The sequence below is a fragment of the Erpetoichthys calabaricus genome, chromosome 3 (assembly GCF_900747795.2).
Source record: "Erpetoichthys calabaricus chromosome 3, fErpCal1.3, whole genome shotgun sequence".
Lineage (NCBI taxonomy): Eukaryota > Metazoa > Chordata > Cladistia > Polypteriformes > Polypteridae > Erpetoichthys > Erpetoichthys calabaricus.
The window spans coordinates 112,103,734-112,128,179 of record NC_041396.2 but is presented as its reverse complement, the minus strand read 5'-3'; the positions used below and the strand labels follow the sequence as shown (position 1 = coordinate 112,128,179).

General features: G+C 38.6%; 1 protein-coding gene across 2 annotated transcripts in view; it reads right to left on the bottom strand.

Moving 5' to 3' along the window:
* Positions 1 to 1,670: 1,670 nt before the first annotated feature.
* The window catches only part of LOC114648310 (CSC1-like protein 1), a 178,682-nt gene continuing 155,906 nt past the window's right edge, over positions 1,671 to 24,446 (bottom strand). For both annotated transcript variants that reach the window (XM_028797283.2, XM_051925535.1), the window contains exons 17-23: positions 19,255 to 19,320; positions 17,229 to 17,391; positions 9,942 to 10,047; positions 7,215 to 7,382; positions 3,287 to 3,402; positions 2,975 to 3,028; positions 1,671 to 2,515 (exon numbers count right to left, since the gene is read on the bottom strand). In XM_028797283.2, coding sequence (XP_028653116.2) covers positions 2,381 to 2,515; positions 2,975 to 3,028; positions 3,287 to 3,402; positions 7,215 to 7,382; positions 9,942 to 10,047; positions 17,229 to 17,391; positions 19,255 to 19,320 — 808 coding nt within the window. In that variant the 3' untranslated portion in view covers positions 1,671 to 2,380. The remainder of the gene's footprint in view (positions 2,516 to 2,974; positions 3,029 to 3,286; positions 3,403 to 7,214; positions 7,383 to 9,941; positions 10,048 to 17,228; positions 17,392 to 19,254; positions 19,321 to 24,446) is intronic.

The following is a 24,446-nucleotide window of genomic DNA, read 5'->3' as shown; positions in this document are numbered from 1 at the left end:
TGCTGCGTTTGTAACTTAGCAACAGCAGAATGGATGATGTCACTCGTTGACTCCTCGTTCGCCCGAGGAGGTATGTACACGATGACAACAATGACATGTCCAAACTCTCTGGGCAAGTAGTAGGGACGTAAACTTACGGCCAACAGTTCGATATCCATGCAGCAAGTGGAGATTTTGACGTTAACATGTCCAGAGTTACACCACCGTGTATTAACATAGAGAGCGAGTCCTCCTCCTTTGTGCTTCCCACAGGTACTTGCATCTCTGTCCGCTCTAACTGTGCTAAACCCGGGTAGCTCCACGTTGACATCTGGGATGGTGTTATTTAGCCAGGTTTCGCAAAAACACAACAAACTGCATTCTCTGTAGGTCCTGACATTTTTCACCAGCGCAGCCAGTTCGTCGATCTTATTTGAGATTGAGTTTACATTCCCCAGAATCACAGCAGGCACCGAAGGCTTGAAACGCCACTTTCTCGCAAGCCGCTTCATTTTTAGCTTAGACTACAACAAGCAAACGGTTTAATATGGCTATTCATGTACTGCTTAGCATAGCAGTTCCTTCCAACAATTGTTTTTTTCCACCAGACTATCATTGACAAATCGTAAATAGTTCAGATAATCATGATCAGCAGATATCTTTAGACCAGGGTTACCCATAAACACTAAAACTTGGCAGGTCGGAATATACGGAACAGGCATCATTTTTACTGTCCATGTCATGTCTGATGACCATTTCATATCATCATCACTATTGTCCCAATCAATTATTCTAAAACTGGCTTTATGGCTTTTCATTTGCCTTTGTGTTTTTGGTTGAAGGCTCCACCCCACTCATGAATATTAATAATTAAATTAAAATGAATTGAAATATTTATGATTTTTTTCCAGTTATTTCATTCACTAGATGGCAGCTAAATAGAGAGTAAAATAAATGAGAGTCATTCAGGCTTACATTACAAGTTACCCCGATTCTGTCTTGAGCTTAACCTTGCTTATACAGAATTCTAAGCTCATGTCATGCTCGGGGTTAACACCAAGCAGGTCAAAAGCCCTAATATGTATCAAGAATTAATTCCCAACACATTTCCACTAGCTCTACCAGCGTGTACCACTGACACAAGGTAGAATGGATCCAAATAGTTTATGCCAAGTTTTGACCTACTATCTGCATGATGCAGCAGAAATGAAAATTTGCCAGACCATGTGACATTGTCATTAGTCTGCAGTTACCAGGCTTTGATTATCAACCAGTGTTCTGACCCAATAGGAGTGGAACCCAGCATGTGCTTCTTTTCCTGTCACTCCTCATTTTTCAAAGCCCAACGTGCACTGAATTCAGAGATGGCCTTCTGCGCTAAATTGTTGCAAAGTGTTGTCATCCGAGTATTTGTGGCCTTTCTATCACAATAAATATGTTTCATCCTACTCCTCTCTTTAAAAAGGGTATGGAAGTGCTAACCACATTTTTTCAGTTTATCATACTCTAAAGTCCGTAGTGTGTGAAAGGGTGAGGAGGGCAGCTGAGGTTTCTGTTTCTGAGGTGCTGCAACGACCATGATTGGCCCAACAATTGGACTAATGCTAAGGCTACGTGGATAGTGTATCTTGTCCATACTAATATCTCAGGAGAAACATTAACTAAAATTTAAAGCATACATTAACTTCAAGTTCTTTAATTTGAGTTTATTCTTTATTATTATTTAAACAACTTCCATATGCTTCACTACACCAAGTTTGACAAACGATTGTGACAAATTTTCATCAAAATTCACCAAAAAAGGAGACCAACATACATGATTACTCCAGCCACTGTGGTAAAATAAAACTTAAAAAAAAAAAAAAAATGTCATTCATTTCCTCTTTGACTGAGTTATGCGACAGTGGAACCAGTAAATAAATACGTTGTAAACTTTAAAATTCCTTCTGTCTTATTTAATTTAACATTTAATTTCTTTCTCTTGTGTATATACATCTGACAGAACATCTTTATATTGACTTTGGAAAAATCTGTCACTGATATTTCTAATTTACTTTTACATATTTACAGTTAAGACTTCATTTGTGTCTTACATAATGCTTTTAGTATAAATATTGGGCTATAGTGCATAAAAAGTAGAAAAATATATTTTACCAATTTAAAAGCATTAATTGTTCACAGAGAAAAAAACTATAGTAATTTTATGGTGCTTAAAATTAGCCCTACCATTTCACTGGTAATTCTTATCTGCTAACAACATTCAGTCAGAATTATCTTCACAATGTTGGAAACTATCACCTCATGTTAAGAGTGTTTTACACCATCACAGGCCGCGTCCAGCCCACTATCAAGAAATCCCCTGTGAATGGACAATAAACTGATATTACTTTTTAGGGTTTCTTCATTCTAACAAGTAAGCTTCATCTTTATCCAATGCTGAACTGGGGTTTGCCTCTGCAGTTCCATAAGATGTTTGACCTTGATGATCTAATGGCGTAGTCTCGTTAGCTTTATGTAGAACCTCTGGAGCATATATCTTAAAAAATAACAACAGTAATAATTAGTCTCTTCAAACAAGCATTTCTTCATATAAACTGTCACAGAAGACAAAAAGTTTTATTTACAACTGTTGCTGCCACTCATCCCAGTTTAATGATCAATCTATGTTTATTTCTAAAGACTGGATACATGCAAACTTCTTTCATCTACACTTCACAGTCTGATGTGGTGATGTGATTTCTCTCGTGTCATCCATTTGTCTTTAATAATGTCTCCTTAAAGTCCATCACAGTGAGGTTTGCCCTGTTATTTTCCACATTTTGCTCTGCATGCCTGAATCAACTCTTCCTGTCTTTCCCATTTACAACCTATTACTTCACACACTCTTAGGTACAAGTACAGCGTCACACCACAGACAGCAATAAATGAAGAATGGATTGTATGAAAAATGAAATACTGAGAAAGGATGACTGCGATAAAAACAGTAAGTACTTACAACATCTTTACAATTTCCATCTGACATATCTTCTTTGTCTGAACTTTCTTTCACCTGCAAACAAAAGAATAAACAACTTGATGTAAAGTACTCCACATTTTGACATTACAATTACTCAAAAGTAAATCAGACAAAATGTGTACCATATTTATCAGATGTCTCATTCAGTCTAGATTCAATACAAGCACTACATAAATGACAGAAGACCCAATATACAGTACAGTTTTTACTAAACTGTATACAGAATGAAAAACAACAAAGAGTATAATTAACTTCCATCTATCTCAGTGTTTTTATATCAAAGAAACATACCTCATAATTACGTGGACTGAGGTACTTAAAATTTTCAAAACAAGTGTAGCTCAAGGCAAGAAAAATAACAATACAGAGAACAATAAGAGTGAAGAGAGATGTGGATGCTGAAAATCCTGAAACAAAATAAAATGTAAAAAAATTAGTTACTGTTAACCATGAAAAAAGAAAACGTGTGTACAAGTTACATGAGAAGTTTACAATAAACATAACTTAAAAGCAATAATTACTAAATCATCCCAAATATTCTTATTGGCAAATCTGAGTCATATGCCCTCCGACTTGTTCACAAGCTACAACCAAAAAAAGGCTAAACAGCAAGGCATAAAGCAAACCAATTCATACGTATAACACATGACAAGAAACTGTGAAGTGGTACTAGAAGTTCAAACTGAGATGAGTTCTTACTCCCTGTCTTTCTCAAAGGGGAGCATGCAAAGGGTCAGGGGTTATTTAAAGCTCCTTTGAGTTCAAAGCAGCAAATTTTCACACACACGAATTTATTTGTGAAATATGGGGGATGAGGGCCCAAAAATTTCCAGAACTGTTTTAATTAACAAAATAAAATCCTCTTTATATAACTTACAGTAATTCCATTTTAGTCACCATCACACACTTGTCTAAACACTTTTTCCATTCCATTTTTACCACGTCTAGAGCCTCCTGCAATTTTTTCCTGGATTTCTTCCATGGTAGTAAATAGTCTTTCCTGCAGTCTCAATTTTAATTTCAGGCACAAAAAGAATTCACAAGGGAGCAAGATCTGGGGAATTTGCTGGTGCAAATTAACAGCCACATTGTTTTTGGTCAACTCTCTTCAACAATGTGTGTGTAGGTGTACAGTCATGTGGAAAATGCAGTTTTGCATGTGCCACTGCTCCAGGTAGTTTTTATTAATGCCTCAGCAGTTCAATGTAATTATTTTGATTAATTGCCTGTTCACAGGGAATATTAACAGGTGTGTTAATGTTGAAAAATGCAAAGTCGCACACACAATTGTAGAAAAAATATCAGAAATACACTTGATCAGCACAATGTAGACTGGTTTAATAAGATAGTTGGCATACAATAATTACCAGCATAGTCGATAACTACACCCTACTCCCCTGCTATTGACTGATTCTTGAAATTTTTGAGTGCTTCCTTGTACTTAATAGAAGAAACAGATGTAGCCCAGCCTGCAGTACTGCAGACATGTACTGTTGGTTACATTTATTTCGTTAATAAAGAATATTCTTCATGTAATGTTTTGCTGTTTATACAACAAAAATAAATCCATTCTTTGTTACAAATATCAAAAACTTTCTAAAGTAGACAGAAGACTCTATTAAAAGGAAGTTTTCCTTCCCATCCTATTAGTGATTTTCTTTACCTGGATATCACAACACAACCCAAACTTGGACAGTATGTTCTCTGGGTGTTGTATTTTTTTTTATTTATTATTAATGGTACTTGCCAAAGACATTATTCAGGTATACTTTCCTCCTGGGGCCTATCTATACTGCTTTTTTCTTTTTATTTGTATTTGCTGCTTTCACATTTAATGTACAAATTGGTTTGTGTTTTGGCTACTGTATAATGTTTGCTCTGTGAGGCATACTCTGATGGTGTCTGTAAAAATGTCTGGGTTGTTGTCGTTCGTTCTCTATCTATCTATCATATATATATATATATCCATCCATCCATCCTCTTCCACTTATCCAAAGTCGGGTCGCAGGGGCAGCAGCTTCCGCAGAGATGCCCAGACTTCCCTCTCCCCGGCCACTTCTTCTAGCTCTTCCGGGAGAATCCCGAGGCGTTCCCAGGCCAGCCGGGAGACATAGTCCCTCCAGCGTGTCCTGGATCTTCCCCGGGGCCTCCTCCCGGTTGGACGTGCCCGGAACACCTCACCAGGGAGGCGTCCAGGAGGCATCCTGATCAGATGCCCAAGCCACCTCATCTGACTCCTCTCGATGCGGAGGAGCAGCGGCTCTACTCTGAGCCCCTCCCGGATGACTGAGCTTCTCACCCTATCTTTAAGGGAGAGCCCAGACACCCTGCGGAGGAAACTCATTTCAGCCGCTTGTATTTGCGATCTCATTCTTTTGGTCACTACCCATAGCTCATGACCATAGGTGAGGGTAGGAACACAGATCGACTGGTAAATTGAGAGCTTTGCCTTACGGCTCAGCTCCTTTTTCACCACGACAGACCGATGCAGAGCCCGCATCACTGCGGACGCCGCACCGATCCGCCTGTCGATCTCATGCTCCATTCTTCCCTCATTCGTGAACAAGACCCCGAGATACCTGAACTCCTCCACTTGAGGCAGGATCTCGCTCCCAACCCTGAGAGGGCACTCCACCCTTTTTCAGCTGAGGACCATGGTCTCAGATTTGGAGGTGCTGATTCCCATCCCAGCCGCTTCACACTCAGCTGCGAACCGATCCAGAGAGAGCTGAAGATCACGGCCTGATGAAGCAAACAGGACATCATCATCTGCAAAAAGCAGTGACCCAATCCTGAGTCCACCAAACCGGACCCCCTCAACACCCTGGCTGTGCCTAGAAATTCTGTCCATAAAAGTTATGAACAGAATCGGTGACAAAGGCCAGCCCTGGCGGAGTCCAACTCTCACTGGAAATGGGTTCGACTTACTGCCGGCAATGCGATATCTATACACACACACACACATATATTATATATATATATAGATATATATATATACACACACACACACACACACACACATATATACACATATACAGTGGAACCTCGGTTCACGAATGTCTCGGTACACATACAAATCGGTTTACGACCAAAAAGTTCACCAAACTTTTGCCTCGGTTCACGACCACACATTCGGTATACGAACAAGCCAGTTTCCCTTTCGGTTTGTACATGTTCAGTCTCTCCCTGTGCATTTCCTGTGCTGCGAGCAAGAGAGAGAGAGACAGACGCACACACACACACACACGAGAGAGAGAGCTGGACGCATAAGGTAGGAAGGCAGTTAAAGAATGCACTGGGCTTGATTTTGTTTTCACTTCTGTTTACAGCAATCGGTTCGTAGTGTGCATTGTTGCAATGTTACTTTTCTTGGTGGTTTATTAAATTACGGATTTTTTCAAATGTTCTTTTTTTTCCCTGTGCTTAAAACTCATTAAAAAAAAGTGTTTTTAGCCAGCAGTTGGTAGCGCTATTGCGCAAACTATTGCAGTGTTAGTTTTCTCTGTTGTTCAAGGTTTTCTCAGTGTTATTCAATGTTTTTACATTTAATTTACTATTACGCTGTGCATACTATGGTTTAATTAACTATATTTGTGCTTAAAAACTTAAAATATATATTTACATACAGTTCGTATGGTCTGGAACGGATTAATTGTATTTACATACAATCCTATGGGGGAAATTGCTTCGGTTCACAACCAAATCGGTTTACGGCCAGAGTTTTGGAACGAATTATGGTCGTGAACAAAGGTTCCACTGTACATATATATATACATATATACATACACATACATACATACACATTGATATATATATATATACTGTTCAAAAAAATAAAGTTCAAAGTTGTGGTCACTGCCATAAAAAGGCAACCATATTTTTAAGCAGGTCTCCTTTCTTGGTTAAACAAATAAGTAAAAAGTTCAGTAGACTGTAGTATCAACTACTCTGAGAAGCACTCAATTTAAAACCAGCTACGTTTCTATTGCCATACTAGAAAGTCTCTTTTTTTAATGTCACAATCATATGTTTGACCTTTATACACTTATGACAGTGTAAAGAAACTCTTTTTTAGCAGTTGTATTTGGACATGACATGTATAATCTCAAGTAAATAATGCAAGCACAAGAAAACACAATTATGTAAAACGAAAGATGATTATGAAAACATTTAAGTGGTCACCTACAGCACAAATAAAAATCTTTATTTAATACTGTACCTGATCTGATAACAGAGAAAAAATAAAGCCAAAAGAGACAAATAATAGGAGCTGCCATTGCCTGCTTTATAGCACCATAGTGGATCTTCTTGTCTAGTTTAGCAGGCAGATATGCAAAGTAAAGATTATGCTTGTCCACAAGATGTTTCAGCAGCATGTATATCAGTCCTGAAGAAGAAAATATACACATTCTGTATTTACAAAGGTAGTAGTTATAAGTATTTATGCAGCAGAAATCTGACATATCTTACAATGGTTTGTTGATTTTCAGATGTTTGAATTTGTCCAAATCACACAGTTTACAAACTCCACTTGAGCATTTCCCATCAGCCCTGCCAACCTCTTTGCTGATCAATTGTTTTTATATTATGAGAAACAAACACGTTCTCAAATACAATCTAGAATAACTAAAAAAAAGCTTTTCTGACTTGGCTAAAGATAAAAAGAGCAGTTCCAGTGATGCATTATGCAGATGTATTGTTTTTGGTACGAAGTTAGCCCCAGTAGCATTTCTTTACACACTTCTGCTAAATACCTTGCTGGCAGAAAGTACTCAGTGTTACTGTGTCAAAGAAAGTATGTGCAGCATTATTCATAATGGCACTCAGTTTTGTCTTCATTCCTTCCAACTCTACTACCTCCAGGGGTTCCAGACTGCATCCCATAACCGAGCCTTTTTTTTTTTTTTAAATTAGCTTGATGGGCCTCTCTTGAAGTGATGTTACCAGCCCAGCACACCACAGCGTAGAAAATACTGCACTGGCCATCAGGGCTGTGGAGTCGGTAGATAAATCCTTAGATTCCGACTCCTCTGTATTTAATATGCTAATGTATTTTCCATGTTGATTGAAGGAAGGCAACATACACGTCATTTAACCACAGAACTACTGGCTAGGAAGCTGACTCTCTACCGTATTGGCCAGTTTAAACAAAAGACAAGAACTCCTGAACACACATCAGGCCATAGCACACACCTACACCTACATCATTACACTTGCTTACACTCAAATAAACTTGTTAAACACATTAAATCTCTCCATTATAAAAAAAAATCTTAGCAGGGAGACGAGACGTGATCTTCTCGGAAGACAATTTGACGTCCCGTGAGAGGCACTTTAACGTCCCATGAGACAAGGCAGTGAGACAGAAGAACAGCCTTTTAAATGATTGACGCGCAATGCGACAAGCAAAACACGCACCTTGGCAGCAGGAGAACAAAGCCAGCAGCTGATCCATCCGAATCTCCTTAGCGTGCATTCTGCCCCCCCCCCTTCACAACATGAGCGGGAGAGATGTGAAGTGGCAGGAGCGCAACGCACCTCCGGGGGGGTGGAGCAAAGCGAACAATACCTGATCATCTCGGAGAGAACACTTTGATGACACGTAAGACTAGACATTACAACCTTAGGAAGCAAAACCCGTGAGACAGTGACTTTTGCATGTCACGCCCTACTTACCAACAATTTAAAAAAAGTTCGCAGACATCTAACCTAGCAGTTGTTGGAATGCTTTTGGCAGACACTTCATGTGCTCCCAGCTCTTAAAACAACAAGCGACAAGCATAACACGCAGTTCGCCAGCAGCAGCAAGCCAGCAGATGATCCAAGCGCATCCCCTTAGCGTGCGTTCAGTGAATCCCCCCCCCACCCCTTTACAACACGTGTGGCAGAGACGTGAAGTGGCAAAAGGACAGCTGCTGTACAGGCTTTTATATGATTGACGCGTAGCGCAACAAGCAGAGCATGCAGCTCGCCAGCAGCAAAAGTTCAAAACTTTTTTTTTTTCCAAAACAGCTGATCCGACTGCATCTCCTTAGTGTGCATTCAGCCCCCCCAAACCCCCCCCCCCCCTTCACAACACGAGTAGCGTTATTTGTCCCGCGAGAAAGAAATTTAACCACGCCCGGGGCAGGAAATAAAGGACAAATATTGTTTTTACAAAAGTTTTAAAGTAAAAGTGAAAATAATCTCTAATCTCTTTAAATTGTTTATCCGGTAAACCAAACCCGGGGGTGGGCGAGCGAAGCCCCCTAGTCTGAAATAACACTTTGTAATGTACCATAATCCAGATTACAATATATGAATGTTAAGTTCTATAATAGCTCAACTGAACTTCACACTAGTAGTAACACAACTATGCACTGGGCTTTATTCTTACATCAGAGAAGTACATAATTATGAATATTGTTTGTGAAATGGGACATTTGAACTTGCTGTATTTTTTTCATTACAATTTAAATTTATTAGGAGTCGGTACATTTTTGCCAACTCCGACCCCGACTCCAGATACCTAAAATTGTCTCTGACTCCTCTACACTGACTCCACAGCCCTGCTGGCCATCACAGAGTTGAAGAACATGTAAAGGATGTCACTACCTACATTAAAGCCGCGCAGTCTCCCAAAGTTTAAAAAAAAAAATTAAAAAAAAAAAAAAGGAGAGACTACTCTGTACTTTCTTATATAGTTCCTCTGTGTTATGAGACCAGTCCAGCTTGTCATTGTTGTGGACCCCCACCCTCTGAATAGTTAAAGTTCTTGCATCTAACACAAACTATCATACCTTTCTCATTTATATCTACAGTATCCCTGTTGTTTTTCTGTCTAGTGAAGATTTTTAATATCAACAGATCAATTTCACCATATATATAATAGTCATATTTGCAACAAGATTTTATTTATACTTTATACTTGCAAGTGATCGGTGCTTGATGTATCAAAGTGACTTACCAAATGGCACAATGACAGGGCAGGTGATGCTATACGCTACAATTACGGTAAATGTACATAGTGTCCAGGCATACATCGCTCCATATTCAAATTCATAGGCCTGGTGCTAAGAATAAAAAAAAAATATGCTGTGTCACACTGTGTACCAGCACACAAAAGAATTTACAAACACATAAAATGGAAAATCTATGACACAACAATTAAAATGATCAGATAAATTCAATTTGTGTTTACCTTAGAATATCACACAGCTTGTGTAAAATGCTAAATCCAAAGACCCAGACAAATTGCCTCAACTGAAATATTTCTAAATGTCATACTTTTAGGGAGAAGCATTTCTAAAAACTGATTTCCACTAGCTAATGCCCAGGAGCCATGCATATGCCACAATCTTCATAGTTTAAAAGCTTGACAACATGACTGAATAAAACTGTAACAAACTGTAATTATTATACCTAGTGACAGGAGACCATGTACAAAACACAGTAAGATTTAACTAAAGTAGCATGCATTAAAACATTACTTTAAAATAGCACTGTAAATACCACTGAATATATCAAATAGAAGCACCAGACTAATGAAACGTGCTAAAAAAATAATCAGTAAAATGTATTTGCAAAATACACTATTGGATAGGAATTATACATTTATATACATTTTATTCCAATATATACATTTATTGCGAACTTCTCAATAATAGCATTTGTGAAGATAAGACAATGTTTATTGGTGTTTAATCTACAGGAGAGCCAACTCACAATGCTTCTTGAAATCAGGCTCATGTTTATGGTAGCAAATCGAAAACAGAGGTTAAGGATTTTAATCCCCAAATAGCACAGTGTGGTCAGTACAGAGAGAGAGGAAGAGGGTGAGGTGGAGAGAGAGAGGGAGGGAGAGAGAGAGAGAGAGAGAGAGGGGGAGAGAGAGAGGGAGAGAGAGAGAGGAGGAGAGAGAGAGAGAGAGAGAGAGAGAGAGAGAGAGACTGTAAACTAGGCAATTATGCTTTCTGTAACCCTGTTGAAATAAGCAGGACTGGAAAATAAGTAAGTAATTCAGTTTTGTTTGTAATTACAGCATATTACAGACATTAGAAGGAGGCATTAAGCAAATAATTCAATTTACATTCAGAGAAGTGAAGGCAGCATTGAAAGATAGAAAGATAAGTAAGGAAGCACAAAGTAGCAGGAGCCTAAAGGTATTAGGAAAGTTAATCTGTCAGAAAGATATTCAGTTATGTCACAATTATTAATTGAGCAACTTCTGGACTAGAGCAGTAAGAAGCAAAGGAGAGATGAAGCCGTATAGCAAGTAATAGTTTAATCCACAGCACACATTGGCACTTGCAGTTTCATTTATGTTCTTATACTGGGGGGCAATGGGATAAAACAGTTCCATGAAAACATAAATGTAAAACTAATGCAGTATATCAGCAGTTCTGCTTGACATTTGAATTCATGAAGTGAATGGATAAATAATTGATCAGAGTGTGTATTACGAAGGAAATAAAGCAAGCAGATTTGAACTTGTAGTAAAAAACATAAATTAATGAAAGAAGCCATGACATTTTATGTATTCAGCACCCGGTCAGCGTGAGATGGAGCATATTGTAAAAGGAAGTTCTCTGTTACAGGATCAGTAGTTTGCCCAGCATGAAGTAAGGAGGAGTCTGGAATCAAAGCTACCTAATTCAGCTAATGTAAAAAGAAGCATCAGCGACAATAGGTCAAAAAAAAAAAAAAAAAGGAGTGAGTGAGTCAAAGTAGGGTGGCACAGTAGCGCTGCTGCCTCACAGTAAGGAGACCTGGGTTCGCTTCCCGGGTTCTCCCTGCGTGGAGTTTGCATGTTCTCCCCGTGTCTGCGTGGGTTTCCTCCGGGTGCTCCGGTTTTCCTCCCACAGTCCAAAAACATGCAGGTTAGGTGCATTGGTGATCCTAAATTGTCCCTAGTGTGTGCGGGTGTGTGTGTGCCCTACAGTGGGCTGGCGCCCTGCCCAGGATTTGTTCCTGCCTTGCGCCCGGTGTTGGTTGGGATTGGCTCCAGCAGACCCCCCCCCCCCCGTGACCCTGTGTTAGGATATCGCGGGTTGGAAAATGACTGATTGACTGAGTCAAGGTAAAGAGTAAAGAGTGTATAAAATTTGCCCAATTTTGGTAACTTTTTCTTGTGCACCTCTGATGTTATCTTCATTTCTTTGCTACTTTTTACTGGAGAACGTCAGATGTTCTTTTTGGTTACAATAGCATTCTGTCTATAAGTCTCTCCCCCTTTTTCTAGGTTTTTTTCAAATTCCAGTTGCAATTTCCAATATTTCTTCAGAATTAAACTTTCATTGCTCTTTTTGAAAATTAAGAGTGATATTAAATTTTATGTTTTTAATAAAGCCTTTATGTATTCATTTAATATATTATTTTACTGTTATTTTTTATTATTGTATTTGTTTTTGGAACATATTTATTTGGCACCTGAATCAGAGAATGTCTTAAGTGACACTATCCAATGTAAGCTTTAATCATTTTAAATTGTAGATGGTGAAAAAGAAAAATCAGTCACTTCTGTTTGCTTTGTTCACCGTTGTGAGATCTAAACAGGCACGAGTCTGTGCTGGACTTGAACTGAAGGAAGGAAAATGTATTTGATGTGTCACTTCAGTTTCCCTTTTTGAAATTTACAAGGTTAGCCCAACTGATATTTAGAAAGAGTAAACCACCCTAGTTTGTGGTTATCTCTTGATGTATAGTGCCATGCTGGCTCCTCTTCTGAGTCGCCTGAAGTTCCTGATACTATATTCCTGTCATTTAACCATGATTCTTAAAATCTAAGAATATCAAAACTATTAATATTGCTTCCAGCTTATATACTTTGCTTTGAGTACTCCATTTTAACAATTTCAAAGTGTACTTTCACTTCCATAAAATCACTTTCATTTTGCTGAAACCCTTTAGCTAAAATTCCATGCCTTGAAACATGTAGTGTTTTAAGTACCACACAAAACCTGGGATATTAAAAGCATTTGCAGTTTTTTTTTTGTTTGTTTGTTTTTTAACTTGCGTTAATGAAACTAAACAACTTTCCTAATTTTCCATCAGTATCTACAGTTGAAATTGCACTACCTAGTAATGATGAAAATACAGGCAGGATCTCTGGACTCTGCCAAATTATTTATTTAAAAAAAAATAAAAATTGGTTGGTCAAAGGCAATAGGGATATAGGGCCTTTTAAGTAGAATCTCAGATAAGAAATGGTCAAGACGACACTATCCATAAAATTATGCAATGTATGGAGTAATTTGGCTACATATTTTACACTGTACAAGGCTATCTCCACTAAGGTTATAACAAAGAAAAATATTGAATCCAATGTTTGAACTGCAAATGATGTCCCCAAGCATCATGCCATGTGTTCTGGGAATATCTTGCAATCAGATCATATTGAGAAAGGCAACAAAAAAACTAAACTGACATATATCCTCCAAGGTACCCTGCAGACACAAGCAGTATATCAGGTACATCAAGCAGAGTGGTGGCTCTGAGGCTAAGGATCTGCACTGGCAATCGGAAGGTTGCTGGTTCGAATCCCATAAAATGCAGAAGGGACTCTGCTCTGTTGGGCCCTTGAGCAAGGCCCTTAACCTGCAATTGCTATGCGCTTTGAGTAGTGAGAAAAGCGCTATATAAAATGCAAAGAATTATTATTATTATATAAACCAAGTAAACATTCAGAGTGATAGAAACAATACAGATGCAGACAGGACTGGCTCTATCACATAAGTGAACTAGACGATTGTCTAGGGCAGCAAAGTTTTCTGGGTGTGGCATGTTGTCTACTATAATAGAAAGAGCCACTGGCATCAGGGATCTTTTCCTCCTATCCCCAACACTCCTCCCCATTCTTCAATCTGAAATTCATGTACTGTATCAATTGTGTGGAGCCCTCTAACCAACAACCTTTGATCAGATACGTGTGGGTGCCTCATGCGACCCAAACCCCAATCATCAAGTTCAATCCCTAAGTGCCTGCTCCTCGATCTGCAATAATATTTATACCATTTGCCTTCAAGACTCTGGTTTGGGCATGACATTTTTACTTTTGCTTAGCTCAGCAAAATAGCCAGAGCTGTCATTGGACACAGAGAAAAATGATACCCCCAGATGTTCCTGTAACCTCAGATGATCAGTACTTTTAACAATGAGACATACACCAAGCTGCTGAAATCCACCTTTATTTATTACAAATTGGTATCATCTGCCTTGATATTTTAGGGACCATAAGTGAATTCATGCCCACCCCTAGCAGAGTTTATTTAGTTAAACAGCCCTTGGGAATTTTTACATTTAACTATGTTGACTGTTTTTCATTGGCGTGTGATTACACAAATGAACTCTGAAAAGTCTGGTTCATGCAAAGTGACAGTGTGGTGAAATTTACTGCCATCTTATCAGTTTTAACCATATTTTTAAAATAAACAAAAACAGGAAAAATGTAAGTGAGAAGTTCATAAATGTTTCACTTACAGCTTAAACAAATGAAGAAAATTGAGATTTGCAATTCTGTTAAGAAAATCAAAAAAAAGGCTTAAACAAAAATCACTAGAATTCAAATGTTGTGATTAGCTGCCACCGATTATCATTTTCTGCATACATTATCTCAACTTATAGAAACTTTTCACGTGCATAGACTTCTACAATGGTAAAACAAGAACAAAAAAGAACCTGCAGGCACAGGTCATGCAGCAGACTGTAGACCACCAGGAGGCCCACTGCCACCCAAACCTAATACAGACAGACATGGGACACAAGTGCGTGGCACTTTTTTTCCCCCCCTGTAGAAAACACTTTCCCCAGTCACAACACAAGTCAAAAGCACACTTCCCTTCTTTTTTTTCCTTCTCTTCTTTCTTTCTTCGCCTCCACTTCTCCTGGCAAGCTTGGTCCTCTTCCACCCGACTCTGGCTCCCAGAGTAGTGGCTGCTAGCTCCTTTTATAAGGCACCTGCAAGGGCTGCAACCAACGGCTCAGCAGCAGCTGGAGCACCCCCTGGCTGCGCCCATGGAACCCAACAGGGCTGCACCAAACTCCAGTTCCCATGGAGCCCCACGGGAGTCCGAGGCACCACTGCCATCCAGCGCTCCAGGTAAGGTAATGCTCTGGAAATACTTCCTCCCCCGGTCCTCTCAGCGTAGAAGCGTCCCGGCTGTACCCTACAAGATCTAGACTACTATTGTGTCATTCTATTCCGACATCAAGCAAGCAGAGCTTCTACTACATGCTTTCTAAAACAAAAAATGTGACATAAAACGTAAATCACCTCCTACTGGTCAGATTTGAAAATTAAAAAAAAAAAAAAAAAGTCTTCCGACTTAGACCTACCAAGCTTAAAACAGTCAAAAAGCGCTAAAATAGTCAGATGCCATAGGTTTTAAGATATTCAGGTGCATAGAGGTAGGATTCGAACAGAAGCAATAATTCTTGGGATGTGGGATTTCTGTCAGTTTCTAATGTCCTGGTTATGATTCTCCACTTTGAGGACCCATGTCCAAAAGTACAACGGGTCGCCACTGGTTAGACTGTGTTCTCTTATTTTGTTCCTCTGGCCTTTACATACAGTATGACTCAGTTATTTCTACCATAGCTTATAGACATTAGTGTTTTAAAGTAGCTTTCTTGAAAATCAAATTGTCCGTAAGAGACAATTTGCAAGAATAAAAGCGTTAATAAAATGATGATGAGAGAGGGAAAAAAACATCAAATTCTACAGTAAGAAAGATTATTTTAATATGTAGTGACTTGTGAGAGGACTCAATATTAGAATAGTCACATGATTAGTGTGGGATGTTAGTATGTACAATACAAAGTGTAACATGAACAGCTTAAGAAGGGAAATGCAGGGCACATGCAAGTCAGTATGTGTGAAGTCTAGCCATCAGGTAATGTAGTATACCGATGTCTATAATAATTGTCGGAAAATGCAATTTGTTGCATAAACGTTATTGTCGGCAAAAATATCTCCCTGTGTGTAACCCACAAGTACCTGTACGTTTAATCCGGGTTTCGATGCAACTCTGGAAAATGTAGTGTACAACTGGTCATGAGTAAAAGCAGGGCCTGGCAAATAAACTCAGACGTTATTAAACATTTATCATTGTGACAATGTGATTGTCATACAATATGCTAAATGAACAGGGAACTGCCTACATCGTAATATAAAGGGAATATCTTGGTTTGAGTTGTCAGTGTTATAGAATCCCTGTAGCTTTTCCATCGTAATGTTTCTTGTTATCTGGCAGTGTGCTGCTGCTCTTCAGAAAGGTTGCGTGTGTAGTTTGTTTTTCGTTCACTGTCTAGGTGCAAGACTTGTTGCTGCTGATCTACGGAGAACATCGCTCTGTGGTTTGTCATATGTTGTCTTTGTTGTTCTAAGGCATCTTGTCTGTGGTGGTTGGTCTGGCATGATGTAGATGTTTGTACTGCTGTGCACTGGTATAAGTATGTAGGCCGGCGAGACAGCTAAGCTGTATGTCCCTTTTCCTCGCTATTGTTGTGGAGGGATATAGTAATTGTGGCAACCGTTGTTTATATCGAGCACGGACAGACACAAGCAAAATAATATAAGGATTATTAAAATAAGCTACTTTGAGTGAAATGTGGTGTAAATATCAGAGTTCCAGGCTGTAAAAATCTTGTGAAGATCTTGTGAAAAATCACATAATTCTCGTTAGACAATACAGTTAACTGTTGTCCAGATATGGGCTGGGTGGGATACCCAGGTTATCTTTCCTAGAGTATGGAGCAGGAGCTGTAGAGGCAATGGTGACCTTACGGCTCTTAAGATTCACCCTGCATTCATCACAATTACCATTATATAAAAAGCATATACTGTATGTATTTACATTTTCAGTAATTTTTTTTGAGTAGTGCAACTGCTTGGTTCAAAAGTTCAATTTTTGTACAGCACTTAAAAGAGGAACTCATTTTTCTGTTTTTAACTGATACTCATATCCTTGTGTTGAGCTCATTGCATAATTTTGAAATAATCCAGCCTACCACTCATGCCTTCACATGCCAATTTTAATTTTTTTTTTTATATCTGAGTACCTCCAGTCCATTTCTGGGCCAATTCAGTTCTTAAGCTGAGCTTTTGCTGGTTTCTTGACACTGTTAAATAACAGAATTGAATTTTGCTAAAAACTGTAAAATCCAGAAACGCCACTATTCATGTCCATTCTTAACCTTTATGAACAGCCTTGGATTTAAGGTTTACAATAATTATGTTTCAAAAAAGAATACTTACATGCTTCACATATTTTCGTTCTGCTGCAGATCGTGCCACAGCCATCCTGATAAGGTAGAGAAATAAGCTTGGGAGACGGAGCAGTTCCATTCCAGTGCCAATAAAGGCAGAGGCAATCACGTAATTCACAAAGAAAGCACCCTGATCTGGCAGGAACACACATCTAGAAAGCATACATAATAATAAGGAAGAAGCAGTGCTAATGAGCATAAAATCTAACACTGTAAAAAGAAAATATCTCATGTGTTCAATGTTGATTTTGCTGATCTTTCAGTTTCTGCTTTGGACGAAAGACAACAAAGACTGTAACTTAATAATATTTAAGTTCAAAAAACTTTATTCATAGTTGTAAGACTATGTAATCAATTATAATGAAGTGAAAGTTGCATTACTTTAATAAAATAAACTGAAAAGTAAACATTATTTGGTATAGACTCTGAAAGATTATGGCTGAAGGTAATCAAAGTTGTAAACATTGAATCAACTGATTAAAAAAAGATATATAAAAGTTAGTTGATGAATCTGATTGCAAAAAAAAAAAAAACTAATGCTTTTTCACATTCTGATTTGCTGGTTTTTAGTAGTGAATGCTTGGATTGTCTCACATGAGAGCATTAAATGAAGTGTGGTTGGAGGTGAATAATATACAGTATAGTGGGTAATGCATAACTGTGGCCTATAAGCCGGGTTCTATTTTATGCACATTGTATACTCAGCCTACATGCATATGCATAGAATAACATTTTAGCAACATACATACTAAAAATATACTAATTAAACCATAAATAGGAGGGGCTAAGGTACCTAAAACAGGTTACCTACACTTGACATTTACTGGAAATTATTTAATGTTCACTGATGTTAAATCTTGGTCAACAGAAAAAAAAAGTCTTTTTCATTTGGTTACTTTTGGGGAGGAAAAAATATATAAGGCAACTGTACTCTCTTCTAAACTTCCTTCAGCTGTTCATAAGAAAGCTGCATTAACAGAAAATCTAAATATATACTTTCTTTAGTATCAGATATTTCCCATCTTAATGTCTCTGTGGTGGTTACTCAGGAGGGATATAAAGGTTTTAAAATGACTGCACTTCTTAAAGAACACATTCCCATGGAACACAAGCATGAGTTGTTTCAGAAAACAAGTGTTCAGTTCAAGAGAACAAGCCCATGTGAAGCCTATGAATAGCACAGTGGTCGTAATACTCTTAAGCTACTTCTCACTACAACAGACAACTTGGAAAAAAGTATAATTTACATTTAAAAACCCGAAATCAGCTTCTGACCCACTTATCCTGTTCAGGGAGTCTGCATATATCCTAGCAACAGTAAGTAGGAAACAGCCTTGGACATGGTGCCAGTCCATCATGGGACACCATCATGCAAACCCACATGAAGAAAGGAAGAACATGCATACAGTACACAGACCGTGACAAGGCTGGAGTTTGAATCAGACACTCTGGGGCTTTGAGGCAGCAGTGCTAGATTGCAATGTCTGGAATTATGTATCACGAATCATCCAATCTCCAAAGTATTTGATTAACTTGACTTTTATTAATATGCCTCTGTATGCGTGCAATGTATCTGTTTTCACTGTAGGTGTACTGTACCATTTCAACCATACCTTGCCTTATGCTGTAAAGATAATAAGTCTGTACTTGCCTATTTTCCTATTTCCTTAGAGCCAATGTACGTTTCCTACACAGTAAATAATTCAATTTGTTGAAACATTCCCACAACTACATAATCCTAAAATGCCTAATATTGTTATCAGAATAGAGTAAAAGTACTTCTCAGTATTTCAGCAGCATGCTTTTTTATTAAAAAAGAAGAAAAAAACAGCATCATCTCAGGTATTATAGGTCTACTGACTTGTAACACAACTTTGCATAGCACAAATGCATTTTCAAGTGAGGTAATTAAATAGTAGAAATGAGTAGCTTTAAGATGGTCACTGTAATATGAAGCAATTTTCATATTTTAAGCTTGTAATTAAATGACATACACAAAATAGTAAAATACTTACTCAAATCTTACTTTAGCATTGTCCAAAAACTTTGTATCAAATAACCACCTAAAAAAGTAGTCCAAACTTTATATAAAAAAAAAAAAAAGAAAAAAGATTAAAATAAAGAATGAATTAAAAGTCAAGAATATAAGTTCCTTTCTGGCCTTCTTAATAAAGGTACAGGGTCATCACTGTTCAATGTCTACAACTGACATTAAAATACTCTTGATACTAATGACTGTTAGGTAGTTGTTCACAGATCTCCAAGGCATCTGTCCATTTTGCTTTATCAGACAATATTTTCTGATTAAAAACAAATGGTTATACTAAATAAAGATAAACATTTTGATGTTGCAACACAGTTTGAAATACTAAATATAATCCATCCTAAAATAAACCTATTTAACACTTTTTTTTCCTAAAACCAAATTATACACTCTCTCTCTCAAGCTAACCTATACATTGTCAGTCTGTTAGTCACTTTTTAACCTGCTTAGTACTGAACAAGGTTGCAGGGGTCTGCTGGAGCCCAACCCAGCTAGCATAGGGTGCAAGGCAGAACAAACCCTGGACAGGGCAGGGCACAAGTCTATCACAGGGCAAACACCCAAACACAACCACACACGCACACCACACCACACACCAGGGCCAGTTCACTTCACCTGCATGTCTTTGAATTAATGGAACAAAACCGGAGCACCCGGAGGGAAAGCACAAAGACATGGGAAGGACATGCAAACTACATGCAGGGGGGGCTTGGTGCGCAAACCCTGGCCTCCTTATTGTGAGGAAGCCGCACCACCCTACCTATAAAGTGTACATATTTTTAATTTGTGTTCTGAAGTGGTGCTGATAATTCGGTATAATTTCAGAACTGTTTTTTGATTCCATAATATAGTACACAGGATACTAAATCCATCAAGAAACAACTTCTTCAAAACAGAAATGCAATCTGCTTATAATGTTAAATATACTATGAAACAATGAACCAGACACAAACATTCTATTTCTGACTTCATAAATGGTTTGCAAAGAAAAAACTGAGAACCTCAGTTCCACACTGGAAAAGAGATGCAGAGGTCCTCCCTGTGAGCTAGCCTTGTGGTAGTAGGTATGGGAGTGTGCTTGTACATACATAGCCAGAATAGATGCATCACACTCAGGGTGAAGGTTGTGGGTCTGGTGCAGTTCCAGTAGAGTGAAATATGTGATTGTAATCAAATAAGACAGGTTGCTTCTTTGTACTGCGGTGGTTTGGCACCCTGCCCGGGGTTTGTTCCTGCCTTGCGCCTTGTGTTGGCTGGGACTGGCTCCAGCAGACCCCCGTGACCCTGTGTTAGGATATAGTGGGTTGGACAATGACCAACTGACTGACTGACTACTTTGTAATAGAACATGGTTCTTGGCACACACAGCATTGCATGCACAACTGTGACCTGTGAATGAGCTGCAGGAATGTGTGTTCTTGCAGGTTCCTTGCTGTGTGTGAAGAGTTTGTAAAGGTGAATAACTTTTTTTTTTTTTTTTTTTTTAAGAGAATGGAATTTAGACCCTGTAGTAATCCATAGAGAAGGGTAAGGTCTAGTATTGATTTCTGTGCAAGCCATGATCATGAAACATCACTGATTTCGAGGTTGGATTGACATTTTTGACAAGGGAGACTAAACTTGATGCAATACCTGCTGTTCCTCTCCTGCTGGGGATCCTGGCAGTACTACAGCAATTATAACTGTGTGGTGCATCTGCTTTTGAACTGCAGTGTGGCTGTTATCAGGTGACAAATATTGTCAACAGTGTTTCATTGCTAAGCAACATGCTGGCACCTGTTGCTTCACAGGGGGTCTCCAATTCCACCACATCCCTCAATTGTGTGTTATTTCCTCACAGCGCTCAATGGTTTGTGAGATACCCCAACCCCAGGACTGTCTAAGCTTCACAGGGTACATATTTACACGATTATTAAGATTTATAAAGGTAAACAGGGTTAGATGTCAGGCGGAGTTAAAAGTTGGGCAGAGTGGCGGCTCTGTGGCTAAGGATCTGCGCTAGTATCTGGAAGGTTGCCGGTTCAAATCCTATTACTGCCAGAAGGGCTCCTGCTCAGTTGGGACCTTGAACAAGGCCCTTAACCTAAAAAATTACTCCAAGGTTGCTGAAGCAGGGGTGATGGCTGATCCTAACCCCCAAAAGGTTGTGTAAAAAGACAATTTCCCCTAGGGCAGGGATGTCCAACCTTTTCAATATTCTGGGCCACAATGGAAAAAAAAATATTTTGGGCCACATTTCAAATACAAACATTACAGACAGCTGATGAATAAAAAAGTACATGTCTAAAATTATTATTTTATATAATTTCTATAATAAATTGTATAAATACATTCAGTTAGGTCCATAAATATTTGGACAGAGACAGATTTTTTCTAATTTTGGTTCTGTACATTACCACAATGAATTTTAAAGGAAACAACTCAGATGCAGTTGAAGTGCAGACTTTCAGCTTTAATTCAGTGGGGTGAACAAAACGATTGCATAAAAATGTGAGGCAACTAAAGCATTTTTTTAACACAATCCTTTCATTTCTGGCGCTCAAAAGTAATTGGACAAATTAAATAACTGGAAATAAAATGTTCATTTCTAAAACTTGGTTGAAAACCCTTTGCTGGCAATGACAGCCTGAAGTCTTGAACTCATGGACATCACCAGATGTTGGGTTTCCTCCTTTTTAATGCTCTGCCAGGCCTTTACTGCAGTGGTTTTCAGTTGCTGTTTGTTTGTGAGCCTTTTTGTCCAAATTTTAGTCTTCAACAAGTGAAATGCATGCTCAATTGGGTTAAGATCAGGTGACTGACTTGGCCATTCAAGAATTTTCCACTTCTTTGCTTTAATAAAATCCTGGGTTGCTTTGGCTGTATGCTTTGGGTCATTGTCCATCTGTATCATGAAACGCCGCCCAATCAATTTAACTGCATTTTTTAGATGTTCCTTAGCAAAGTCCAATCTAGCCTTTCTATTCTGGAGGCTTATGAATGGCTTGCACCTTGCAGTGCACCCTCTGTATTTACTTTCATACAGTCTTCTCTTTATGGTAGACTTCGATATCGATACCCCTACCCCCTGGAGAATGTTGTTCACTTGGTTGGCTCAAATTGCGATGTATAAAACCTAAACTTGGCGTAAAGCCACACACATTTCCACGGTACCTCACACCCTGGCGTACGCAATTTCTCCGCTCGGTTTTGCAGACTGGCGGCACCCAGCGTCAAAGCAGTGCTACTGTTCCTGTGTGGTCACCCTTTCTTTCTTAGATCCACATTCCTGACGCGGCTTTATAAATACACTGAAACTAACTGCATATTGTTTATTAGTGTAATGCATCTGATTGTAATTAACCTGCAACAATATAATGGTCCAGGGAATAGCCATAGTATTCCAAATACCATAACTGCTTTAGCGTTGTTACTTTCAATGCATTTTCTTCTTCTTTCAGCTGCTCCCGTTAGGGGTTGCCACAGCAGATCATCTTTTTCCATATTACTCTCACTGCACCACTCGGAGTATTTATATCACTGTATCTGAGTGGGGAATCACAGCAGCAGCTAATTGGAAAGAGAATTATTGGTATACAGCATGAAACAGACGCTGCCTGAGCCACGGCAAAACGTTTCAGAGACTTTCCTGTACGGACTTCGCGGTTTAGAAAACGTTTCATCTGAAGAACTATAAACGCACTCAATCAGTCCATCAAGTGCTCCTTGTAGAACTGTTTGTACTTATAAGTACAATTACCTCACTGTAAACTTGCACTACAGTTATAACATTGCACAACCTGCGACACTTTATAAAGCACATATTTACATATGATGACGATATCATTTTTAAGATGAAATGCAGCAAAATATGTTGATTATATTATACAGATAAAACTTTAACTTCATTTAAATAATCTGTATTGTTAATAATTAAACATGTGAGGACACGGTACCGCAGCGCTAGCCAGTTCAGGGATTGTTCCTGCATTGTGTTGTATTCTTGCTGGTGCGACACTGGAAAGATAGACGGATAGAATAATTAAACATGTACTACGAAGATATTTCAATGTTCCTTAAAATTTTTGAAGAATCAGCGTTCTAAGCTTACAAATGGCTTCACGTCTATTACAGAGCTGATTGTGTAGCGATTGGGTATTTGGAGAAAGAAAAGTAAGGACGGGAATTGGAGGTTAGTACGTTTGAAAGAGACAGAACTTCTGTAATAAATTATTTCATCGAAGGTCGCGCATGGCGCAGCAAGCCTCTTGCGTGAGACTTGAACAAGCACTGCGCCACCGTGTTCCCATGTTTAATAACATGCTTTCATTCCTATCATCATGAAGAAGATATCACGTATACATCTCAGTATTTTAATTATTCAGAGAGCTGTAATATCATGAATGTACTGGATTATGTGTCCTGTGGGAGAAAGAGAGAGCCCGTTTAAGAAGCACGTAGTGATTCACACACAGAGCACATAGAAGATCAAATACAGAACAAGCATTTAATGTGCTACTTTAGTTACAATGGGATTTGAGAAACTAGTAAATTAAACGATTTTAAGATGAAGTTTATGATGTTCTACTTTAATGGCAAAATAAACTACGTGATTAAAGTGGAAATTTCGAGATTAAAGTTGACATTTCGTGCTTTTTTCCCCACTGTGTGCCTATTTTTTTTGTCTGAACCCTAATAAGCTTTCATATGACACTCAGATGGTGGGCTATGACTTGCCTTTTCACGGCGACTTTGATATGTGACTTCTTTTTTATTTCGGGTACTGTGCGACTTTGTGAACTTGAGCTTTCGAGTTTCTCCGACACTCTGTCACTCGATCAACTTCCTTTTGTTGATTATACCACTGTTTAAACCAAAAAATAGTACGTTTTTCCTGTACCTCCACTTGGTATTCGCCGAAATTCTTATATTTTCTCCCGTGCTTTTCCCATTGTCTTCTCACAGAACGCTGAGCTTAAGGGCTATTTATATTGATTTGCATATTCAAAGAGGCGGAATTCTGGGAGGAGTTGGGGCGGGACAGAAGGCGTGTGCACCTGCGTTACTTTTCACGCTGATCGGGATTTATGTAGCCGAAGAACGTGGAAGTTTGCGTACGTACAGATTCCTGCATCTGGATTTTTCTGTGCGTACGCACATTCCCGCTTTTGTGCTTACACCATG